The 19950-nt window shown below is 39.8% G+C and overlaps 2 protein-coding genes across 4 annotated transcripts in view; one reads left to right on the top strand and one right to left on the bottom strand.

Moving 5' to 3' along the window:
* Positions 1 to 10709, bottom strand: part of NT5C3A (5'-nucleotidase, cytosolic IIIA) — a 40587-nt gene extending 29878 nt beyond the window's left edge. Inside the window, exon 1 of one of the 2 annotated variants that reach the window (XM_019757319.3) lies at positions 10437 to 10709. In XM_019757319.3, coding sequence (XP_019612878.3) covers positions 10437 to 10574 — 138 coding nt within the window. In that variant the 5' untranslated portion in view covers positions 10575 to 10709. The remainder of the gene's footprint in view (positions 1 to 10436) is intronic. The other variant, XM_019757317.3, reaches the window with a different exon arrangement.
* Positions 10710 to 10837: 128 nt separating this feature from the next.
* Positions 10838 to 19950, top strand: part of LOC109461232 (uncharacterized) — a 23470-nt gene continuing 14357 nt past the window's right edge. The window contains exons 1-2 of one of the 2 annotated variants that reach the window (XM_074340984.2): positions 10838 to 11116; positions 14183 to 14291. The gene's annotated coding sequence lies outside the window, so the exon portion shown is untranslated. Of the gene's footprint in view, positions 14292 to 19950 lie in introns of both variants that reach the window. The other variant, XM_088797664.1, reaches the window with a different exon arrangement.

The following is a 19950-nucleotide window of genomic DNA, read 5'->3' as shown; positions in this document are numbered from 1 at the left end:
TGGCCAATTCAACAGTAAACTAGTTTTTTCTTTCTGTCCTACAAACTCCTGCTCATGCATGTGTTGGGCTAGTAAGAGCAGGCAGGCGGACTCCAAAAAAAAAAAAAAAAAGGGATCAGTAACAATAGCAAAGAGAGAAGTCTGCCACCTGCTGACAGAAAAACAGAACTGTATAGATTTCCGACAGCTAGTGTCAAGGGTGGGGGGGGGGGAACCGACCACGGTAAGGTTCATGACATTAGATTTCAAATAAATTATGATACCAAAAATATAAACAATAACCTCTAATTTTAAAAAAAAATAAGGGTTAAAATAATACTTAAGATTATTTATATGCTTCTTAATTCAATAACTCTACATACTGTAATGTTTGAATTACTGTAAAAGCAAACAAAAGAGGGATATATGGAAATGATTCATCATAAACTAGGGGGAACATCCAAACTGCTGTGAGAAACTCAGGACAATCTAAAATAGTTTGCCAAACTTATAAAGTCCTATAGATTTCACCTTGGCAATCCATCTCTTTTCTGTTCTCTTTCTACTGCTCCCTCAGCAGTCTAGGATTTCATTGCCTTTAATCCAGGCTTATTTTAATTTCTGCTCTGCTTGACGGTGGCAGAATATGCCACCCCAGCATGTACCTCTTTAGCATAAGGATTCTTTTCAGTTGGTTATTCAGAGAAACAGCAGACACAGGAGAGGCTCTGAAAACATACCAGTTACCCTTTTGTAAAGGGATTTTACCTTTATAAAGGAAATCTGTTTGTGAGTGTGTTTTCTACTCTGTACAGGAAGGCAAGGATGATTAAATCACCAGAACGTCTTATCAGTGCAGAAGTACTGACTTAAATCTCCATATGGACTCAGTACTCAGTACTCATTAGGTGGGTGGACTCACCACCCACCTAACAGGCCTCCCCCATACCTTTCTCTCTTGTCTTAACTGTAAAGGGTATAATTCTAAGCCACCTAAGAGAGTTACTCATTTTTCCATGGGTATCTTCCATGTATATGTGGACAAAAACGGTTCTATGGAAAGTAAGCTCACAGGGTAACCTGATCATAAATTCCGACCTGGGCAAGTCATGGTGGTAGTGACACGCCCCAGGCCCTGTAACTTTTTGAAGTGAAAGGATACCTTTGCCTTAAGCCAGCTCTGCCCATTGTTTCTGTTCATCCAGGTTAACACACCTTTGAAATAAACCTTAACCACCCTCAAGAGAGCACATAATCTTGTTACTTATTTTCATGTAATCCAATCCCTCTTCTTTCTCCCACCTTCATATAATCTTCCTTAGTTCGCGCCTTAATTTCAAATGTGTACAAGAAACTCATTCTCTGGAGCATCTGAGATCTTGCTTCCCAGCAGTTGTCATCTGTCTTGGCTCAAATAAACTTAGAAAAAGTCTTTACAGGTTTGGACCTTTCTCACATTGACATACACGTTAATAAACTTTTGGTGTGTGAAAGAAAAACCCACAGGCCCATGATTCCAAACCCAGATTTAATACCTGATCTAACCGCAGACTGAACCTCTCTCAGAACCATAGCCTTGATCATCTAACATGGCCTTTTCTGGCCAAGGGAATGGGTCACATAGGCCCTCTCCATCCACCATGGAAAGAAGAAGCAGTCTACATAAAACCCTCTCCCTCCTCTTCCCCCCAAAAAAGATGTCCGCACCCCAAAATAATCCTTTTCTTTCTCTTGCCCTTGCCCCACCCTCCTTCCGTTTGCTAGACGGGAGGCTGCCTCATTCCTGAGTCATTTAATAAATCCCAGTAGATCTTCAAACTTACTGGGTTGAATTTCGTTTTTTAAGCTTTTCCTCGTTAGTCTGTGTTTTCTTACAGGGTTCCCAGGGGAGAATTTAAAAGGCTAGAGGAAAAATTGTGTTTCCCTCGCCTACACGCCTCACCATCTGATTCTAGGCAATGCTATTTAAGTGTCCTTCAGCTACCAGATTAATCATACTAAAATGCATTCCGGATCGTCATCACTTATTTAAAATACATAGTATCTTTAGCAAATTAACTACAAATACTGTATACTGACAATAAAGATGTTTTTACAATGTGATCCCAACACATTTTTTAAAATGTTAATTAACCAATTTTATAAAATATACAGAATACAGGCTCACACTTCAAACTGTATGAAACATTAAAAGCTGAAGTCTCCCTCCTCAGTCTCATCCTCCCAAGCTCCACCATCACCAGTACAACTAACAACTTCTAGTGTACTTTTTCAAGAATTTCCCATGACATACAAGCATATACAAGTGTATATCTTTTGGGACCACAACTGTTCTGCAACTTCGTTTTTTCCCCTAGTTACTATCTTTGAGCTTTTTAAAATGTTAACTCATATACACTTACTTTTTTGTTTTTAACAGCCGAACACTATTTTATTATACAAACGCACCATAATCTCACCATGCACCGTAATTTATGTAGCCAACGTATACTGCCTCCAACAGAGTAAATGAAACTGCTCAGTTTGCAGTGTCTTCCTCTGCTTTCTCTCTTTACACAGTAATTGGTAGACCCAATTGTGACTATTTGTGAGCAATTAACCTAGTTTTGTGACCTGTAAAATTTTAATTTTGCTGGGGGCAAGGGTTTGAATCTTTACTTCAGTGGTTCTCATCCTTTGGCTTGTATCAGAATCCTGGAGGGCTAGTTAAAGCAGATCGCTGGGCCCTGCCCTGAGGGCTTCTGATGCAGCAAATCTGGAGTGGAGCTAACAAATTTGCATATCTTACAAATTCCCACAAGATCCTGCTGGTCTAGGACCACTGTTTGAGAACCACTGATATACTTCAACCCTAGCACATGGGATCTCACAGGTCAAAAGGTAAGGCTTGCCCGTATTTATTTGTCATGGTTTTTAAAGCCAGCTCTTATGAGGTTGTAAAAAACTCGCCCTATTGTGGGGGAGAAATACCGGTCATCCCCTTGACTCAATGGCTACTGTTGGTAATGCAAATGAAGAAAGGGAAAGGATCTAAGCATACGATCAGGCTTTTAGCTAGGAAAAAGAATTTTGGGATGAATTAAAAATACTAGTGGGACAGGATAGCTGGCAGTATTATTAGATAGACAGGGAAGTCCCTGGTAGCATAAACAAAGGCAGCCATACCTTGGAACTCCAGGTGCTGAAATGACTCATTCGCTCCAGGGCAACAATGTAATTCCACTCTGGGGATAAATGGATTATTTTGTAAATCCCTTCAGGCTGGACAAACAGAACAAATCGGATAGACAGAAATGGGTTATTTCCTAACTCCCTTTAGGCTGGACAAACAGAGTGAATCTGATAGATAAAATCCATGAGAAGGCGCCAACTCCCTTCCCCAAGCATGCAAGAGAAAGTATGGTTTCCCTGAAAATAAGACCTAGCTGGGCAATCAGCTCTAATGCGTCTTTTGGAGCAAAATTAATATAAGACCCAGTCTTATTTTACTACAATATAAGACCGGGTCTAATATAATGTAATGTAATATAATACAATATAATATAACAATACCGGGTCTTATATTAATTTTTGCTCCAAAAGATGCATTAGAGCTGATTGTCCTACTAGGTCTTATTCTCGGGGAAACATGATATAAAAATAAGAGCCTTTTGTCTTAGCCAGTGGGCATTCCAGTTTCGGGTACCCCCTCTCATAAGAGAGTTGTACTTTCGCTTTAATAAAAATCTTTGCTCCTCTGTCTCTCCTTCCGAGTCCGCGTTCTCATTCTTCGGGTACGTGAGACCACGATCTCCAGGCCAGAGCCACTTTAAAATGGAACTGGAGCTGCCATCCCAGAGGAACTGGCCTATCTTACTCCTCAAAATTTGGCATGTGACTGGGCCTTAAGCAACATTATGCCCCCAAAACTGTTTGCAAATATCACAAAGCAGATATGACCAGACTGAAAAAAAACTATTTAGAATTAGTGTCGTTATGTTAGCTTATCTACACAAACAGAAATGCTTTTCTTCTACTGATGTAATTGTTCCCCTTCCATTTCTCATAAATACCTCGACTTTGTCTCCTAATTGGAACACTATTTTGGCTTTTGCCTGCATCAGTGCTTTCCCGAAAGATTGGCTGACAATTCTTTCAAATAAATGCTTGTTGCCTCTCACTTTGGCCTTTTATTTTTAGGTTAACATATCTAAAACTGTCTCAGGAAGTATTCTAGCTAACCTAAAATTGGCTCACTAGATAAGAAATCGAACTTTTCATTGAAGTTGACAATGTGGTTAACTTGTTGTGTGAGGATAACACACAGGAAACGTGACAATTGTGACTGGAAAGGACAAAGTCATATGCCTGGTGCAAACATGTTCATACTTGCAAATTTGGGGATTCAAGATGATCGTGGATATATTCTTTGCCAATGTGAAGAATTGAATGCATTTCCCTTACTTTACAGATATTTTATTCAAACTGAACCAATCATGATTGACTTTCAAATACCACCACATCCATCAAACATGACCCAATGTCATCTATTCCTTTGAAATCCACGGAGTCTTTTAGTGATTTCTTACATTTACATTCATTCATTCTAAAAGGACTGTTAGGATGCTGGCTGTTAAGTTAGCTCTGACACTTAATTGGGAGGGGGAGAGGGAGGGACGGGCGGAAGAAGGGGGGGAAAAACTTAAAAAAAATATGTGAGGTGATGGATGTGTTAATTAACTAGATAGGAGAAGTCCTTTCACAACGTATAGATATATCAAATCATTACAGTGTACATTTAAAATACCTTACAATTTCAGAGACTAATCCAGAAAATTTAGTGTCATGTAGGACAGAAAATGCAAGGCCCTTCATTTATCTGCATTAGTCAGGATAGGTTATGGCACAGGAACATCACAAAAATCTCAGTGCCTTAACACACAAAGTTGACTTTTTCACTCACACCACATCCAACCTGGGTCCAGGTGACAGTCCAGGGCAGCTATCCTCCATGTACCAACATGTCCCAGGCTGCCTTGATACTGTGTCACCTCCATCTCAACATGATGCTTCAGGGTTAACCCAGAGGAGGAAAGCATATGGCCAGCGGTGCACCTGTTGGTTGGTAACCTCACTGGCCCAGAAGTGACCATGTCAGCTCTGGACAGCTTACTGGCCACAGTAGCAAAAACTTGCCCAACCGCAAGAAGGGGAGAAGAACTAAAAATATTGGTGAGCACTGGTGATGCTCACCTAAAGTCTCACCTCAGAATTAACATTGAAATCGTGAATAATAAGACTGGATACATCTATTTAAAGAAATGAGACTGACTTCTTGTGATTTTAAAATACTGTCTTTTACCTAAGAGTGAGTAAAACATTTTCACCAGGGGCGAGGAAGATTACCACCACAGAATAAATTTTCAAGGGGTCACTAGAGAGAAAAATAAACCTGCGTTTTATTTATGTCCCTTGCATCACGTCTATTCAACACACGAATCACAACTTTAGAAGAGACATCTTAGAGATAATCTAATTTAACTCCATTTTAAAAAAAAGTAATAAAACCTTTAATCGCTCTAGTTTAAAGACTACAATTCCATTTCCCTCAGTAAATATGTGAGGTTGGAAATGTTTGTTCTCATCAGCTGGCTCCTTCTGTTTACAGAATAGCCTATCGAAAGAAATCATTCTTTTCCATGTACATAATTTAGTTAGAGATTTCTTCATTTATTTTATCTTTTAAACTCCTGCAGGGGAAGGTCTGTATCCAACTTACTTTAACAGCAAACAGAAGAATGACATACAGATGGGCCTTAAATTTAAAAGTCAGTTTTAGAGCTTTCTTTTAACACTTTGGATTTAAAAAAAAAATTTTTTTTTTTAAATTCTCAGCTTTCTAAAACAACTTCAAAAGCACAAATTAAGCATATGGGATTTTACATAACTGGAAAAGTTGTCAAATTTGCTATCGATAAATGAAGGGCCTTGCATTTTCTGTCCTACATGACACTAAATTTTCTGGATTAGTCTCTGAAATAAACAAGGGAACACTCTAAGTAATTTTGCTCAGAGATCAAAGTAGACTTGGGTAGCCAAATTTAATAAAAATAAGTAAAATCCACACTTGTGTAAACTATCTAACAAGAATAATGACTAAGGAGAGTGGGGAAAACTGAGATTCTTGGAGCTGTAGAAAAGTTGAGCTCTGTGGAGGATAATCTATAGGGCTTGAAAGCCATGGTTCATCGGAAATAACTGGTAAAAACCCTTGCAAGATTTTACCACCATAATCCAGAAAGAATGAGTTCTTACAAATAGCATGTGTGCACAAACATATGTGCACACACATTTGAAATAAATGTATTTACTTTAAAATGATTTCCTCTTGAAAGTAATTGCATCTTACGCAGAGAATTGTTTCTTCAGTGCTGTCCCAACTCCCTGATCACTAACCAAACACATTTGTTTTTAAGATAATATACATTGTTTTTATATTTTAACATTTCTGAAATCAGGATGCATCCTACAATTTTGATTGGCAGCATTTTCTCCTTTCTTGGTGATACACAAAATAATGATATATCTTACAGTTGATAACATCTTAGAGTCAGTGAAATACATTTGGTAAAAAGTTATCATTTTTCAGCTGGATACCAAACACATTTTTAAATGGTGTGAAAATTCTCCCATTAACTGTCTTCTTTAGAAGTCACACTTGGTACTTAAATTTGTACACTGCTGTCTTTTTAATCACTGACACTTAATTTTATTTGGTTTCAAGTACTGGGCTGTTCTTTAATGGGAACTATTTCCCAAAGAGTTTACCATTGATAAAGCTTTCATATTTAGGTTAAATTAATTTGAAAGTAGATAAATGCTATGTGTAGAATACAAAATATGGAAGCAATGTCCACAAATAGAAATCAACCAAGTAAAAAACACTCAAGTTGTCATGTATCATTCAATGTGAAAGTTATACGATACGTATGATTACATTTCCCCAGCTTGAGCCTTTCCTGCCAAGCCTAACCTGTGATGGAGTAGGTTTCTCTGCCTGGCAGTAAACTTCCAGGCAGTGCTCAAGCTTTGTTCCAGAATCTTTGTTTTTATGGAGAGAGTAGCCATTCATGGCTGAAATGGTCTTATCTGAGTGGAAATACCCTAGAGAGAACTGGTCATATCTGAGTAGGCATGCTTGATTAGAATGAGTTATAATGAAACTGGAAAGTGACAGTCAACAGATATAAGGAAGGGCTTGATGCTGCAAGAATCCAAGCGAGGCTGGGGGAAGGAAGGAATCCAGGTTTACAGTTGCAAATTCATGCCCCAATACCAGTTTCATTTCTGCGAATTTCAACAATATGTGTATAAATGTGTATATACTTGTTTGGCAACCTTAACCTTTTTACTCCAGTTTACAAAAACTACAATAATTAGAAAGAGTAGTTTTTACAATAAAGGCTTACAAGAGAGCAAGGAAGATGAAAGAAAATCAGACCACTGGCTAAAAATTATGCACCACTAGTATCCATCAGGAGAAATGACGATAAGATGTTAGAGGGGCTGATAGTCCCCATTGGTATAATAATTATAGCTACTATTTATTAGTTACTATGCTTTACGCTGAACTGTTGGTCAGAGTAGCAGAAGCTTGCCCAACTGCAAGGGGATAGTTTATACACAACATTTCTGGCACCAAATACGTGTGGTTTTTTTCCTCACGCCAACCAATTCTCCAGACAATTTAATTGAGTTCTGATATTATCAATAGAGTCTGATCCCATGAGATAACGGCTCAGTCCCACAGGTCTGTCCACACTTCGGATGCCATTCACAAGTGCCAGGTTGCCGCCCATACTTCTGATTGACTGGGTGTACATTTGAGCGTTCCAACAACCCCCTCCTCAGGTTCACCGTATTCAAGTGAGTGCTACCTGTTTATTATTAAGGCTACAACTCAGAATAGCCAAATGGAAGAGAAGCACAGGGTAAGGTACGGGAAAAGGGTGTAGAACTGCCATGCCCTCTCCATGCATGCCACCCTTCTAGTATCTCGAGGTATTTACCAACCCAGAAGCTCTCCTTTAGGGTTTTTTATGGACACTGTTATATAAGGAAGATTGATTAACTCATTGGCCAGAGGAGATTAGATACATACTTCTTATTGCATCACAGATACAGAAAACAAGGAAAATCTGAGAAACTGTCACAGCTAAGGTGAAATATGGACACATGACTACTAAATGTAATGCATTCTGGGTGGAATCCTGAGGGCAGAGAAGGACATTAGGTAAAAACAAAGAAATTCTGAACAAAGTATGGATATTTTACATGTATAAATATGTGTTGATTTTATCAAATGTTCCATACTAATATGTAACTGGGAAACTGGTTGTACAGCATAAGAGGACTCTAGTTACCAACTCAATTTTTCCATAAATTTAAAAGTGTTCCAAAATAAAAATTTATTTAAAAATAAAGTGTATTAATTATGATAATAAGTAATCTTAAAGAGATTTGGGTGCAAAGAGACATCTACCCAAAGCATCTCCATTAATAGGTAGGGCGGGCTGTTACCGGTCTCAGGGAACACACGAAACGAAAGAAACATCAACTTCAGGAAGGATTCCCCTAATCTCTGAGCTCCTGTCTTCTGACTGACTCCCTCTGCCTATGTATCTTACTGTCCTACTGTCCTTCAGCTGTAGCCTGCATAACCCACTAGCAACTCCACCGTGTTTCTTACTTAAAAACTCCTGAAGCAGTGCATTATCTTAAACCCAGTGCCAGAAGTCATTTCTTTACCTAGTCAGCTACGAAAAGGCCCATTTTGGTTAGGTAGTTACTGCTGGACATCCATGGGTTTGTACAGATTTTCTAAGGTGGAGGTTTCGGGAGGGGGTTAGTTAGGGGTGAGCAGAGCATGCTCCCTAAAACAAAGCTATTACCAAGAAATAAAACCAGGATTTGAATCAAGGTTTTCAGATTTCCAGTCAAATGTTTATCCCATTTGAAGAAGTAACCCATTAAAATTACAAGTTAAAAACATCAAGCTCTTTTGACTTTTCCCTCTTAATAACAGCTACTAGCACCTTGCATCTATTACAATCTGAATTAATATAACATTATGTATACACTACATTTGTAGATTTCTATACTACAAATAAAGTTGGTCAGCCTGACGGGCCCTCATTATTTTTCAAAGATGGCAAACTGTTGTTTATGATGCTATCATTGTGGGGTCTTTTGAAAGCATTCATTTTTAGCTCTATGTAGTGTAGAGAAGTGATAAAGCAGACCAACCACAGTGTGAGTACGCACAGGCAATAAGTTTTCTTTTCACATGTGTATTGTACAGTTTTGGTTTTGGGCAAAAGGAAACAACTAAAGATCTCTAAGCAGGACAGCAACATAAACTGAAATTTCTGCGATAAAGACATTTGCTGCTGTAGGTATACAAGTGGAGAAAAGAAGTAATAACCCAAGAATAATTTAATTCTAGCAATAAACAAAACATAGGAATATTATTGGCGTATGACACAGGGAAGTTAACATTTTTTTTTTCAGTTATGTAAAATATTTCTGTATTCAACCTGGGGCCAGTAGCAACCAACAAGACAGTTTCTTTGGTGGATCAGAACATATGACCAAGGCTGAAATATTCTAAGTAGTATACGAACCTAAAAATGATTATTATTTAGTAGAATGGTAGATTGTGAACTGTTTTGTCATAAATATTGGGCTCCAGATGTTCACATGCGTATATTCCAGATCATGCACTCCAATAAGTACAATCAGAACGCAACTCAGTAACTTCTCTTGATGAATGGACTAATTAAAAAAAGAAATCCCCAACTTTGGAGCATATACTGCTTAGGATGTACCTCAAATAGAATTCCTGAAACACTCTATTACAATAAAATTGGAAATAAGTTTCTAAATGTTATGCAAAAGGTTTGGGAAAAAACAAATAGAAAGATACTTCCTCTGGCAGTTTGAGACAAGAAGATGCAACATTCAAATAGAAAATAAACTATTCTGAACTCCAACCGGATTATGGCATTCTTTTAACCACTGAGAAGTTACACCTTTTCATAATCTAACTCATTCTAGCCACCGTGCAAAAACAACGCCTCTGTTAGAATTGGTTTAGTTGCCACGGTTTGCGCGGGTTGCGGGAAGGAGACAGAAACCTGTCCAGGCGTTCAGTCTCTCTCTTGAGAAACGGGTTTTGCAGCAGGAGGTAGCTTGTTTCCTTATCACCTATTTATTGCCTTTCTGTTTCAAATGGAGACAAAACAAAGGCCGAGTGCCGCGGTCGAGGGTCCAGATCAGTTCCCGGGCCCACGGGGTGGCCGCACGCGGGTGACCGGGTTCCCTGGGCGCCCAGCAGCGGCGGCGCGGGAGGGAGGGCGAGGCTGGCGGGACCGCCCGCGGGCCCCTCTCGCTCCGGCGCGCGGAGTCCCCGCACTCACCATCTCGATGATCTTGGTCTTCCGCCCCGTCTTCCTCTTCAAGGTGAATATGTACTGGGCCAGCACCACCCCCGCCACCAGGGCGCACAAGCTGGCGCTCGCTACGGCGCCCACCCGCGCCATGGCCGCCCGATCCATGGACGGAATCGCGCGCGACTCCCCTGCAGAAAAGAGCTGGTCGCTGGGCCGCTGGGATCCTGACAAGCGCGAGCCTGGGAAGCAGCCAGGACGCCCCGCCGCGCCCCCCACCTTTCCCGCTCTGCGCGAGCCCCGCCCCCGCGGAGAGCCGCCCCCCCCCCCACGAGCGCAGGAAGGCGGGGACAGGGGCAAAGTGGGGGGCGTGGCCTGCGTCGGAGGCCGAGGCGGAAGGCGGGCCTAGGCCAGAGCCTAAATCCGGGAGCTGTCAAGGACCGAAAAGGGCATTGTATTAATTCTCTCTCTGCTAATGAGGAACAGGCAGTGAGTAGTTCTAGCCCCCTCCAATGGAAACCTGATTCCAATCATGGCATTCAGAAACAACCCTCCAACTTCCATCGTCCTCAGCCAGTTCTCTAGACTACAAGCCCCAGAAGACATTGGGGTGCAGCCTTCCAACTTGCGCAGTAGCATTGGCTGTAATGTGCTGACAAACTGCCGCGCCGCAAAGGAAGCAGTCAACAGAGTGACAAGACGACCAGCCCGTATGTGAGAAAATATTTTTAAGCTATAGATCTGATAAATGTTAATATCAAGACTATGTAAAGAACGTTAATAACTCAACAACAAAAAACAAATAGCAATTTAAAAATAGGGAATAGATTAAGTAGAAAAATAGCCAATAAGCTTATGAAAAGATGCTCAACATCACTAATCATCAGGAAACTGCAAATCAAAACCACAATGAGATATCACTTCACCTATGTTAGGATGACTGTTATCAAAAAATCCAGAGAATTACAAGTGTGGAGAAACGGGAATCTTGTGCACCATTGGTAGAAATGTAAATTGGTGCAGCCGGTTTGGAAAACTGAAGGTTCCTTAATAAATTAAAAATAGAATTATCATATAATCCAGCAATCCCATCTCTAGGTATCCATCCAAAATAATTGAAAGCAGGTACTCAAAGGAATATCAGCATTCCTGTGTTCACTGTAGCACTGTTCCAGCAGAAAAGATGTGGAAACAACCTAAATGTCCATCAACAGACGAATGGGTGAAAAAAATGTGGTCTATACATACAATACACTACTGTTCAGCCTTTTAAAAGACAGGAATTCCTCAGTATTTAACAATAAGGATGAACCTTGAGGCCATTATACTGATAGGTTGGCTGGTAATGGAACGCTATGGTCATAAGAAAGTTTTCATTGTAAGAGACAAAAGTTTATTGGGCTGAGCAGAGATGGCTACAGCCCGGGCTGCATCTAAAGGAGACTTGCAGCCCCAAGGGAGGGGTGAGGAGGGTTTTACAGGGGCTGTGCTAACTGGGTAGCATTGCTTGAACAGAAAATGCTGAGTGCCTGTAAGCCAGAAGCTGTTTTGTGGCATTTTCTGTTATCGCCATTTTGGCTCTGTCTGCAGGTGCAGGCCAACAGACATTTTGTTGTTTTCTTGCAGACGTGGCCCTGTCTGTAAGTCAAGGTCTCTGAGACCTAACATTCAGAGGCCTAACATGAAGTCAAGGTCTCTGACATTCAGAGACCTAACATGTACTAAGTGAAATAAACCAGTCACAAAAAGGCAAGTATGTTCTGCATTATTCCGCTTATATGAGGTAGTAAACTATTAGAAACAGAAGGTGGAATGGTGGTTGAGGGGCTGGGAGAAGAGGAAAAGGGAGAGTTGTTCACAGAGTGTTAATTTTCAGTTTTGCACGATGACAAAGTTCTCGTGATCCGTTGCACGCCCATGTGCGCGTAGTTAACACTACTGTACGGTACATTTAAAAATGGTTACGTTGGTCAATTTATGTTATATGTTTTGTACCACAATTTTTTAAAAAAGTACTATGACAACAGTGCAAAGATGCCTTGAAGTTAGGCTGGAGCGAGGATGCGTCCCTTCCACCACGGCTGTCCTTCTGCTACCTCCCAAAGACCAGCTCCTGCATCATTTCCTCTTTGTGAGCAGCAGGACTCATTCTCAGCCGCCTGGCCTCTTCCAAGGGATTGATGCAGTGTCTCCTTATTCTCTTCGGGGGTGACAGAGAAGGGATGTGGGAAGTTCTTTGTGGGACTCACTCCAACTCTGTGGAGCTGGCGGTGCTACCTGGTGAGGCTCTCTCTTTGTCCAGGATGTGGAATAAGTTGGAGCAGGAGAATGAGAGGGAAATTTGTCAAAGGGGGTTCTTAGAAAGGTGGGGCAGGCCCACCTACCAGGCATCTGCGTTGTAAGGAAACAAGTCTGGGATTAACCGTCGGGTGCATGAATGCCCTTTTTTCTGTTTTGTGGGCAAGATTGATCCTCTGATGCCATGTAATGATTTGGGGGATATAGAGTGATAGGTTTCTTAGGAAGGATGTTAGTTTGTTTTGTCTTGTCGTTTTATTGAAAGCACAGTATTTGTGAGATCCTGTGAACATATCTGAGAAAAAGGTGACAAGAATTTTAAAGGATTCCATTGAAGAATGTCACATGGTGCTTGAACGTCCTCCCCTTGTGACTTATACTTCAACAGATGGTAAAGCAAATTTCAGCCTATGGTTGAAGTAAGATGCATGTATTAATACCTCCTAATTCCTTCTTGCAATAGGATTATTGCTTCCACTTCCCTCTTTACTTTGCAGACCACAGCAATTTAGATTAATATAGCTGATTTTAAGACCACGATTAAGAAAAAATGAATTATATATAGATGCGTATTATTAACACACTTGCTGTGTACAAAGAGAAATGTTTTGTAAGTATGTTTGCTTTGTTTTAACTGAATGATCTTTTTTAATCCTGTTGAAGACAAAGACAAAGATATTCAGAAACCTTAAGAGAGGTCGTTCAGATATACTATCAGCTCCATCAGAAAACTGAAAGGGAAATCTAAGTTGTCATTTGAAAATCTAGCAATGTTTTAGAAAAGGAAATAAATGGTATGCAATCTTTCCAAAAGTGAGATTTTGTGGTTTCTGCCTTTGAAGCCTTTGGCAGAACTGGGAAATGCATGGTGGCTACGAACCGTCAACCCATGTGGTTGGTTTTTCTATTGTTTTTAACTCTTTAAGTATATAAATCTTTGTTTTTCAGTAAATTATTATCCATGATAATACATGATGCCACTTGGAATAGCAGGAACCATGGGAAGCAATATATAGATATTCGACTTAATGAGATTTATAGACTTTTGCAGTGCATGACCTTACACTATGCTCTGGAATGATAATTGGCATAGCGTTGGTTTGCAGTGGTTAAGTAATGATTTTGTCAGGAAGAGCCATTTGTTGGACCTAGATTTAAAATCTCCTCCCCCTAATACTCCTGTTAAAAATCAAAACAACACAAAGCAAAACTGAAAACACACTACTAACACCTGCTCTCTCGTTCTTTAGGATGTTAACTTGTGGGACAGTGGCAGCCTAAAAGAATCTAGAGACCAGGAAGAGGGTATGCAGAAGCAGGGTTCTGCCATTCGCTGTGTGACACAGAGGAGTCATGTAACATCTCTGGACTTTGCTTTCGTATCCTGCAATAGGAGAGGACCAAATGGTTTTGGAAACCTTTTCAGCTGTTAAATCTCTTTGATGAAAAAAGTAATGGTCTTTTTCTTGTCCTGAAAGGTAACTTGGCAGAGGTCCTAGGAAAAAAAGAAGAAGGAAGTCCTGCTATAAGAAAACATCCATTTAGGCAATCACATGTCAATTCCACCAGTGCTTCTCAAACTTTAAGGTACCTATGAACGAACCACCTGGGGATGTTGTTTGGGGTGTGGCCAAGATTTGGAATTTCCAACAAGCTCTAGGGTGGTGTTACTGGACCTTGCACTACACTTTGGCAAGGAGCTAAATTGTAGCTGGAGGCTTTACGGGACTTTGAGAAGTTAGAGGGGAAGAGGTGACTGAAGAGAACTGATAGAACAGGAGAAACAAGAAGGAACTAAAGTTTGCCAATTTTATTTTGTCAATAGAAGTAGATCCTCAATTTTATATTTGAAGTCTGAGAAATTAGTGTTTGATATAGGACATTTAAAGACAGTGTTAGAAAGTTAGTTTTGCTTATTAGAGACATTTTTCTCTTCATTCTGCAACTTGACTGAATTGGTTTTCACCACTGTGTTCAAGGCCATTGTCACATTACAGTTATTTTTACCTGATACAATTACTTTTGTTTAAATTCAAACTTAAGTAGTCTCTTCCCTAAGCATTTTGATTTTTTATATATCATTCAATAGCGCTGATGAAAAAACAAAAACAAAAACAGTAAACTCTTCTCTTTCACCCGTTATTTGGGTATTTAGTATGTTGTTTAGGCAGACCCCATGAAGTTTTCTCTCTACCTGCATAAAACAAAAGTAAGACTCATTTGGATGTTAAGTAGATTTTCCCTTCCTATTTTCACTCCTCGAGACTCCTTTTGACCTGGCTGACGCAGAATGTATGCAAAGGGTCACCTACTCTTTGGTTAGCTATTGATTTCTGTGCTTAGCTATGTCTCCAAAAGGAGCTTGTGCCCCAAGCCTTCATTCTTTATGATGCATCAGCAGCATTTAATAGTGCTGGTTGCTCTCTTTTTCTAGAGACACTTTTTTTCATTTCCTTCCAGATTCCAATCCGGGTTTTCCTTTGATCTCATTGGATGCCCCTGTCCAGTTTTATGGCAGATTCCTTCTCTTCTCTTTGACGTCTGCAGCACCCTAGAGCCCAGTCCTTCCGCCTCTTCATTTCTCTGTACCTCACTTCCTAAGAGATCTCCTGGGTTGTGACTCGAAGTACCATGTATATGCTGATGACTCTCTCCCAGAGCTGTACCCTGCACCATAGAAAGGTGCCAACTTTTCATTTGGCACTTCCACTGAGATACGTAATAGACATTTCAGACTTCATGTATGCAAAGCTGAACTCCTCGGTATACCTTCCTTCCAAACTTCTGCCGCTCACTGTCTTCTCCATCTCATTAATTTCTTCTGGGCAGTTACTCCTGTCAATCACTTTGGACCCATCCTTGACCTCTCTCTCTCACACAGCACCTGGATCCAAAATATATCCAGAATCTGACCACTTCTCACCTCCACTGCTATCATTTGGTCTATCTCACCATTGTCTCTTGCCTGGATGATTGCAGCAGCCTTCTGAATTGTCTCCCCCTAATCTATCCATGTACCTTTCTTTATAGCCTGTTCCCCACACACGGCAGCCATAGCGATTCTTTGGACAGTAAATCGGATGATGTCACTCCTTTGCTCAAAACCCTCCAATGGCTCCCCAGTACACTCATTGTAAAAGCTGAAGCCCTCACATGGGCTGTCTGACTTCTCAGTCTATCCCGGGTTAATCTTGCTGACATCACCTTCTAATACCTTCCCCTTTATTCTCTTTGTTGCAGTCACCATGGGCTCCATGCTGCTGTGTTTTGAACATGGCAGGCATGGTCCTATCAGAGTTTTTTCACTGCTGTTTCCTTTGCTCAGAAAGTACTTTCCCCGGGTATTCCTATATTCTCCTTTATCTTCTTCAAATATTTACTCAAAAGTTGCCTTCTCAGGGGGCCCTACCCTGACCACCTATATATAATTTCAATCCTTCCAGCTCTGGCAATTCTGATCCCCTTCACTCTTACCATAGCATTTATTGCCACTAACAGAATATATAATTTATTCATTATGTTATTTTGTCTCTCTCCTTGCTGGAATAACCTCTTTAATGATAGGGAGTTTTGTTTTGTGATGTATTTTCAGCTTTTAGTACTGTGCCTAGAAAAAAGAAGGCATCTGTCCAATGTAACAATGTGGATAAACCTGAAGGATGTTTTGTTATATGAAATAAGCCAGTCACAGAAGGGCAAATACTGCATGATTTCACTTATATGAGGAATCTAAAATAGTCAAACTCACAGAAACAGAGAGTAAGTAGCATGGTGGCTCCCAGGAGCTGGGGAGGGAGAAATGGGTAGTTGCTGTGCAATGGTTATACATTTTCAGTTAGGCAAGATGATGAAGTTCTAGAGATCTGCTCTACAGCATTGTGACTATAATCAACAATACTGCATTGTATACTTAAAATTTTGTTTAGGAGAGTAGATTTCAAGTTAAATGTCCTTACAACAAAGTGGTAGAGTGTGTGTAGTTATAGTATTCAATTTACAAATAGTTATGTATCAATTGCTTTGTATCTTAAGCCCTCATGACCAAGACCCTGAATTTTAAAAGTTGCCATATACACACACACAAAGAATTATGCCTGGCATATAGTAAGTGTTCAATAAATATTCATTAAATAATGAAGAGGTACAGTGGTACACTTTGCAATAATGCCACAGATTGGGTCTGTATGGATGGGGGAAAGGTAGGGATAACACTCTCACTCATCTTGCTTTTGAATACAGATTACCATTGTTGTCTTTTATTGGGTTACAGAATGAATTTCTTGTATCTGAATGAAACCAAAAGTAACTTAACAGTACACCAAATAAGTAGGATCTATAGGTGGGTTGACTTAAGTTTTTCATTTCCCTTGTTTAATTTTTTCTTTTTAACTTCAGCTCATTTTTGTCTTGTTTTATTTACTTTTTTAAATGGCTTCATTATTTATGATTTATTTGTATCAACCCTTCTTAATGTCATGGACTACATTTGAACCAGGAGCTTATTTGTTGCAATATCCTTGAACCTTGATTGGAATGGATTTGGTAAATCTGTTTCAGTTTGAAGCTAAAAGAGCCCAGGTGATTTGAAGTAGCTCCAGGGAAAACATGAGAATATCTGCGTTGATTCTAGGTCGTCAGAGTATTCAGAATGACTTAGTTAGTATTTTAGGCTGGAAAGTAGGGAAACATTTAGATCTAGGCTGCAAGAGAATTTTGTATCTTTGGTGGTCCAATAGTATGGCGTATTACAATATTTCTATGCATGTGGAGTACATAAATGAAAATATGACATTTATTAAATACTGTTACATCCCTTTCAAATTAAAAAATCAACAAAAAGTGTAATAAAAGGGTTTATTGCATTTGTTTAAGGTTTGCTGCCAGATTTGAACTTAATCATCTGCTGATTTGTATGGTTATATAATGCAATTAGCAATAATGAGTGATGCAAATATTTTTCAGAAACCCTTCCACATATTTATGCTATGTATTTTTTCTTCAGTTCTGGCAAAACTTTTTTTTTTTTTTTTTTTTTTAAGGAGGGCACAGCTCACAGTGACCCATGCGGGGATCAAACCGGCAACCTTGGTACTATTAGCACCACACTCTAACCAACTGAGCTAACCGGCCACCCACAAATTTTTTTTTTTTTTTTTAAGATTTTATTGGGGAAGGGGAACAGTACTTTGTTGGGGAACAGTGTGTACTTCCAGGACTTTTTTCCAAGTCAAGTTGCTGTCCTTTCAATCTTAGTTGTGGAGGGTGCAGCTCAGTTCCAGGTCCAGTTGCTGTTTCTAGTTGCAGGGGGAGCAGCCCACCATCTCTTGCGGGTGTCGAAACCTGTGGTTGAGAGGAGGCGCTCCAACCAACTGAGCCATCTGGGAGGCAGCTCAGCTCAAGGTGCCGTGTTCAATCTTAATTGCAGGGGGCGGAGCCCACCATCCCTTGCGGGACTGGAGGAGTTGAACCGGCAACCTTGTGGTTGAGAGCCCACTGGCCCATGTGGGAATCCAACCAGCAGCCTTCGGAGTTAGGAGCATGGAGCTCTAACCGCCTGAGCCACCGGGCCGGCCCCGAGATTACGGGTTTTTTTATTACTTGTATAGGTGTCACTCAAATGTCCCAGAAGAGAAAATTTGCCCAACCGAAAATGTAGAATTTCTCAGCCCATCTTACTTAGTCATTAAAAGATATCATGTTTCTAACCATTTGTATTTATAGTGTCACATATGATCATAAACCACAAAGTTAATACAGAATGCTTCTTCTCAAAGGTGTCTTCAGAGATAATTCATGGTATGACTTTTTATTATAAATAAATGCTTCCTTTTAAAATAAAATAAAATATATTTATTTAAGGCCTGTCAGTGGTGGTCTACTGTTCTATGAGAAAAAGAAAATGAAGGCTGTTTGGCTGAGGTCAGTGATAGTGGAAATGAACCAAGTAAGCAAGCTATGACCATGCATCTTGGAAGAAAGCTTTCCAGTGTGAAAAATGACTTCTCATTTAAAAATAATGTGTACTATAATGAATTGTCATAATTATGCCCTAACTTTTAAGGTACTTTTGCTTACCATAAAATATTTAGAAAACTGACTAATATAGTTCTTACTCTGCTAGAGATATATAGGTTTATGTTGCTTCTGACATAATAATTTGCTGGAATTCATAGAAAAATATTATGAGGTATACCTTCATTTGTTGAAAACCTAGATTTGGCTGGGGTAGCATAATTTTTTTTCTTTTCTTTTTTTTTCAAAATGTTCATAGTAGTTAGATTAAATCCAGATAGCTCTTTGGCCTCTAAAAAAGCAAACATTATAACAACTCTGTTGCTCAGTGTATATACAAACAGTGCATTTTTAATCATCCATTCATGTTGCCTATAATGAAAACATTAGACTCTAGAGGGAAAAGTGAAAGAAGAAAATTACATACAGAAAGGAGAAGAGTAGGCGATATTAAGTATACCTAACACCCAATACATTATTTCTAAGGAAAGTCTGGGCCCTGGCCTCCCACACCAAGAGGAGACTGAAAGGCCTTCCTTCAGAGGGCATACTTCAGTTTCTCAAGGATTGTGCAACCTCCTCCCAGACCTAATGATTGTTAAATACTATGGTTCCCCCACTGTTGGGCAACATAGTTATACCTTAAAAATACCCAGAGAACAATTTTAAGCCTACGACAACTCCACGTGTTGGAAACTATGGTTCTTGTCTACATAATGTATTGTCCATACATGGCCTGTCTAATAGGGCTTCCTAACTGGTATGCCACCTATGGAGGTGAAGAGCATGCTAGAATGTTGCTTCCCCTACAAGGATGTGTACAAATCTCATCATTTGTGCATGTCCTAACGACAGAAATCTTGTTGAGATATAAATATCAAGTAAATAGAATGGAGATGGAAATTTAGGAGTGAGCAGGATGCTGGTTGTATTTGAAGCCCTGAGAATGGGTGAAAATGTAGAGAAAAGGTGCAATGAGAGGGCAGAAACCTTAGCACCACAACCTGGAGAATATGAACATTAAAAAAAGAAATTTGGGAAGAGAAGCCAGTAAAAGACTTTAAGAAGGGCAAGCAGAGAGGCAGGAGAACCATTTGGGCTGGTACCTGGGAGGTGACTTTTAATGATAAAACTAAAATGTTTCCATGCCATTTAGCATCAACTGGTTCATTAGTGTCTTTCGTGGACACAATGGTAACAAAATCTAGATTTGCACTGTGTGAAGGAGTAGGAA

Source organism: Rhinolophus sinicus, chromosome 4, assembly GCF_057876585.1.
Source record: "Rhinolophus sinicus isolate RSI-liver-muscle chromosome 4, RSI-T2T, whole genome shotgun sequence".
In the NCBI taxonomy this organism is placed as follows: Eukaryota; Metazoa; Chordata; class Mammalia; order Chiroptera; family Rhinolophidae; genus Rhinolophus; species Rhinolophus sinicus.
This window is presented reverse-complemented; position numbering and strand designations above follow the sequence as displayed.